This window comes from Lactuca virosa, chromosome 8 (genome assembly GCF_052849685.1).
Source record: "Lactuca virosa cultivar CGN04683 chromosome 8, Lactuca_virosa_CGN04683_v6, whole genome shotgun sequence".
Taxonomy (NCBI): Eukaryota; Viridiplantae; Streptophyta; class Magnoliopsida; order Asterales; family Asteraceae; genus Lactuca; species Lactuca virosa.
This window is the reverse complement of record NC_136433.1, coordinates 308,199,599-308,205,380: the sequence shown is the minus strand read 5'-3', so window position 1 is coordinate 308,205,380 and position 5,782 is coordinate 308,199,599. Positions and strand designations below refer to the sequence as shown.

General features: G+C 31.6%; 1 protein-coding gene across 1 annotated transcript; it reads left to right on the top strand.

Annotated features, from left to right (window-relative positions):
• Positions 1-393: 393 nt before the first annotated feature.
• LOC145128703 (cysteine-rich receptor-like protein kinase 10) lies at positions 394-5,258 on the top strand. The gene is made up of 5 exons (XM_079063510.1): positions 394-782; positions 1,572-1,782; positions 1,969-2,206; positions 3,765-3,897; positions 4,676-5,258. Exons 1-5 carry the CDS (start codon positions 585-587, stop codon positions 5,042-5,044), a joined length of 1,149 nt encoding a protein of 382 aa, XP_078919636.1. The 5' UTR covers positions 394-584; the 3' UTR covers positions 5,045-5,258.
• Positions 5,259-5,782: the final 524 nt, after the last annotated feature.

The window sequence follows — 5,782 nt, the reverse complement described above, 5'->3', positions numbered from 1 at the left end:
AAAAAAGCCGATCATAGTAGTAAATGTGTACAAAAACAACAAACACTTATTTTGCAACAAAAAAAATATTAATGACTAAATGTGTACAAAATGAGAAATATATTACCCTTTTAAGTCATTTTTTTCGGCTTACATGATGACTGGTGTAGCCGGTCATAAGGACTAAATGTATACGGTTAAACAAGTTGAATGAGTAAATGTTGATGAAAAAAATTCAATGACCAAATGTATACAAATCGAAAAATATATTACTTTTTTAAGTCTATTATCCCTAATATTTAAAGAATTTTTTTTTTGTGCACTTAACTCTTCTAAAGAACATCGGTCAATAAACACCATATATAAGGATCATATTATTTGCACGAACTCTTTACAAGTTAAAAACAATCAACACATAAATACACGTTCATGATTCGACAGATACATCGACATTGACCCATTGACCATAACAACGAAAAAATCAAGTAGTTTTGGTTTTGTTGGGTCAGGGTAGAAGATGTCAACAAAATTTCTTTAATCATCCACATTCAAACTTTCTGGCAACTTCCCACGAGCTAATTTATGGTGCCTACGTTACGTACAACATGAATCTTCTCTCCAGTTTACGTGATTGCCTGAGATGCAGAAGGGCAGCCTCCGCTGGTGACGATCCAGACGACGCTGACGACGGTCGCCATGAATCATGGGATTTGTTTTTCGGCCTCAATATTATTCAAGCTGCTACAGATTTCTTCTCAGAGCTCAATAAACTCGGTCATGGTGGGTTTGGCCCTGTTTACAAGGTAATCCTTTGTGCATCTCGCTCTCCCGCTTATGAAATTGAAAGTTCTAATGTGTTACTTTTCAAATTCAAAATTTAACCGAATAATTTTCTTTATATAACTCCAAGTTATTCCTGTGTCATTACATTTCGTATGAACATTCATGCCAATTTCAATGTCAAATTCTACTTCTGTTTTGGGGATAAAGAGAGTATACTTTAGGGTACATTTGGATGTACGGATATGAAATCACATAAGAATCGTGAATCGATGGAACTACAAATTTCTTCAAATTCTGTACAAGAAAATCTAAATCAAATCTGAACATGTTTTTAATTTTTGTTCTTGACATAGTCATATATCGTTAATTCGTTATTCAGTTTTGACTTTCCTAAATTTTACTTCATTACTTCGATTCGGTAACTCTTATACAGTGGACAAAGTCTTATCTATATTGTTATTATAATGGAATTTAATAAATTGATCATTAGTAAATTGTTCTATTGAATATTAGCGAATTTAATATTTGGATATAGAGCTACCACTATTTACTTGGTCAAAAGAAAATAAAGAAACACAAGTAATTGCACAAATTTGAATTTTTGTTTCTGTTAGCTTATATCAACGGATGTAATCGAGCCAAGCTGATCCCAAGCCAAACAAAAATTAAATTTGGCTCGTTGAAAATTTGAAATTAAAAAGAAACTTGTTTGGCGCTCTCAAATAGTCAAGATTAACTGAATTGTTACTGTTACTTTTATTGTTACTATTGTGCGTGTTACTCTTTTTAAATACTGGTTGTGGGTGAAGGGTATATTACCTAATGGTCAAGAAGTAGCAATCAAGAAGCTATCACTCACATCAAGCCAAGGAGTTCCTGAATTCACCAATGAAGTGAAATTGTTACTCAAAATCCAGCACAAAAACTTAGTCATGTTATTAGGATGTTGCATAGAAGGACCCGAAAAGATGCTTGTATACGAATATCTTCCAAATAAGAGCCTTGATTATATTCTTTTCGGTAATTTCTATACCCTTTTGTACTTCCTTTGACATGTATTGGACCAAAACTGAAACTAACTGATGTTATTGCGACAAATATTTTGTCCCACCCAAAAATGTGAAATCTGCAAAAACAAAAAATAGACATAAATACCTTGTCATCCTCATCATTGAAAATATTTGAAAAATTACTATTTTTTTACAGATAAAAAGAAGTCGGGATCATTGCAATGGTCACAAAGATTTCAAATCATAATAGGTGTAGTAAGAGGTCTTCTCTACCTCCATGAAGAAGCCCCAATTAGGATCATTCATAGAGACATTAAAGCAAGTAATATATTATTGGATGATAAACTAAATCCCAAAATCGCGGATTTTGGATTGGCTAGACTTTTTCCGGGTGATGATACGCATCTGAATACGTTTCGGATTTCTGGTACCCAGTAAGCATCTTCTCAAAATTTAAATAAGTCATATAGATTATTATATATAATTGGGTTGAATTTCATATACTATATCTATGTTACCCTTCATAACCTTTAAAATATCGTATTTATCCAAATAATATTTTTTAACATTTTAACAATTTATAATCAATTTATACACTTTAACAATTTATAATCAATTTATACACTTTAACATCATTATTATAATTTAAAAAGAAAAAATAAATTTACCATATTGCCCCTAAACATCAAAACCCCTTTTTACATACATTGAATTGACCAAACTGCCCCAACCCCTTGATCTGGTCAAGTACGCAACAAGCTTTAACTTGAGCACGTGGCCTTCTGCCTCTGTTTCACCATTGAATTAAACTCTTCATCGTAAAAGGAGTCAAGGACCATGACCTGTAATCACAGGAATGTCAATGACAAACAGTGAGTGATTACAAATTATGATTAGTATTAAGAAACCATTAGCTCTAAGAGGTCACCGGTAAAGTGGGTATGACTGAATATGATGCAACAGTCCCTTCACCACTAAAAATTTCAACTTAATTATAAAAACATATGAACTTATAAAGAAATAATCAGTAGTTGTAGCATCTCACAGTCATCCATTTAGCTTGTAGTGATTTTGTAGTAGCAAAAGTTCAGAGTATAGGCTGATAGTTATGGAAAGATACATTGCCTTGGTTTCATTCTTGTTATGTTTTGGAAATGAAGATAGGGGATGAATAGATAAAATTAAACTTAAATGGCAAGAAAGACTATCATCACATTAAAACTGAATATGAATTTACTTCCTACAAAAATATAGGATGATACAGACAGAAGTTAAAACTTCCAGCAAGGTGTAAAACTGCTACAGCAATCCATGTATCACGCCCACATTTCTGAAGAAGAAAAATCACGAATCACAAATGTTGAAGATAAAACCTTGAATGAAAGGTAATAGAGAAAGGTTAACGTTTCTCATCTTGATTTCTTAAACTGCAAGTGAAGTTTATATAGAGGTGTGGAATTGGAATTAAACAAGGGAAGTTTTTATAGAGGGGATGGAAGGAGACTTTACGTGAGTAAAAGTGTGATAAAAAGTGCTTCCATTTGTTGAACAAAAGTGGTAGTGACTAGTGAGCTATGTGCTTCTTGCAAACAACAATGGAGGTTTTGGACCTGAATATTGTATATACCTGCGTGATCAAATGTAGGGTTAACCTAATAAGATAAATGGTTTGGGCAATTTGGTCAATTCACTGTATGTCAAAGGGGTTTTGATATTTAGCGGCTATATGGTAATCTGTTTTTTTTTTCTTTTTAAATTATAATGATTCTAAATATATAAATTGTTAAAAATGTGTAAAAATTTTATTTAGGCAGTATGATATTTAAAAAGTTAAGAACATAAATACGAAATTTAAATTTTAATTTGGATAAATACGATATTTTGTTGTTTAACGAGGATATGTACCAAATTCACCCTAATTGAGAATGAAGAAAAGATAACAAAAAGAATTATTCAAATTTTAAAATTATAAAGTTTTGTTGTTGAATACAGTGGATATATTGCACCCGAGTACGCGATGCATGGATATTTGTCCGTGAAAGCTGATGTATTCAGTTTTGGGATTTTAGTTTTGGAGATTGTTAGCGGTCGAAAAGTTAGTGACAAGTCAGATTTGTTAACCGATGTAAGTCAAAATTTCTCAACTATTCTATACAAACTTACAAACAACCGTCCACTATTTGATTATTTCAAAAAACAACACGTGTTTTGACTTTTGTAGAAAACTTTCTAATTTCCATGGACCAAGTTATTAGAATAGACAAACGTTGTAGTTTTTGGTGTTATTTTGGAGGATGAGATGAAAAGGGCATTAATGCTTTTAATGACGAGAAATCTTATCTCATTTTGTTTTTTCTTTTTAGTGTATGATAACAAACTATAAGTTTTTACTATTGACTTCAAATATAGGGATGTTTCATTTTTTAGATGAGACAAAAACTTGTAATATTTTATCATAAAATATCATTCCCAAATTCCAAATCACATCTTTTAGATACATAATTTTTTTATTCAAAAGTAGAAATTTCAGCATTGACTTTAGCTACATCACAAAATAGAAACTGTAATATGTTATCTCCCGTCTTGTGTACCTAATAATAATATAATATCAATTTTTTTAGCTTTTTTTTTTTTTTTGGAATTTATTGTGTCTTTTACTTTGAAAAGTTTTAAGATTATGATTAATTCGAAAAAGATAATTAGTCCGTTTGACCGCAAAAACCAGCATTGTACTTCTATACATCGTCAAACAAATAAAATACTTTTTTTTATCTTACCAACTTGAAAACCCAAAAAGGTTTGGACGAAACATATACAACGTAATTGTTGTAATTTTTATCGGACAAATGGAGGATTTTATAATTTTCTTGATATTGTCTCATCTGTCCAACTACATAATGCAGACATGGAGCCTCTTCCAAATAGGGAAGCAACTGGAGCTGGTGGATGAAAGTCTTGATTCATGTAGTTCAAGTGAAGCAGCAATGTGCATACAATTAGGGTTGTTATGTTGTCAAGCTGTAATTGCAGATAGACCCGATATGAATGCCCTTCATATTATGTTATCAAGTGACTCTTTTACCCTTCCACAACCCGGAAGGCCCGGACTTCAAGGCCGTGTGGGGCGGTGGACCACCTCCGACTCATCCGCACTTACCGGAACAAATGATAGCTCTATTCTTACCAATCATACGAAACCATCTATTGCTAGTTCCACATACGATTTTTCAAGAAATTCTATTTCGTATTCGTCTATAAATGAAGGTCGATAAGTTATTTTAATTTTTGGTGTGAAAATTGTTGTAGGAGTAAATAGGTGAAAATCTATAATCGAGGTTTCAGGCTGAAGCTAGTGACTTACCTTTGGTATATTGGCTAGGGTTGGTGTTTATCTTTTGAATTTGTGTAGTACATTAATTCATTGTGTGAATATGTGATTCTGTATTAGTAATAATAGGGTTATTAGTAAAGAGAATATTGAGTTTCTGTGTCTATCAAGTAATCCATGATTTATCATTGCTTTTTTGATATTTTCTTTTATTGCATATTTCATACTTTAGAATCACATACATGTATACATGTATTTATTTTTATTTTTTATTATTTATTTTTTTGTGGGAGTTACTTCGTTGTATGGAATCGTAACATCTTAAAATTTTCATTAATTAACCATAATAAATGTTTGAAATTGCCAAAATCACATGTAAATACAAACCACAGAATTCTATAATACAATGGAAATAAAATGTAACTAAATTTAATCTTGCTTAGAGCATAAAAAGGTATAAAACCCTTCGATGTTACTTTTATAGGGTGGGATGAACCTATATCGGGATGTTAAAGGGGGCAAAACAGGATGGGATAGCCTCTCCATGTTACTCTTAAATCACGATGTAAAGCCCCTGTTTTCCGGCCCCTACCATGTTTTATCTTCAACTAAAAAATGGCAAATATAAAAAAAATATATGTCTACACAAGTAAGATAAATCCAAATGTACAAACGTAAAAAA

Excerpts from the sequence above, each read along its gene's own strand:
- LOC145128703 (XM_079063510.1), top strand. The coding sequence starts at position 585 with ATGAATCTTCTCTCCAGTTTACGTGATTGCCTGAGATGCAGAAGGGCA. Across the intron at positions 783-1,571 it reads GGTTTGGCCCTGTTTACAAG|GGTATATTACCTAATGGTCA; the intron begins GTAATCCTTTGT and ends TTGTGGGTGAAG. Across the intron at positions 2,207-3,764 it reads TTTCGGATTTCTGGTACCCA|TGGATATATTGCACCCGAGT; the intron begins GTAAGCATCTTC and ends TGTTGAATACAG.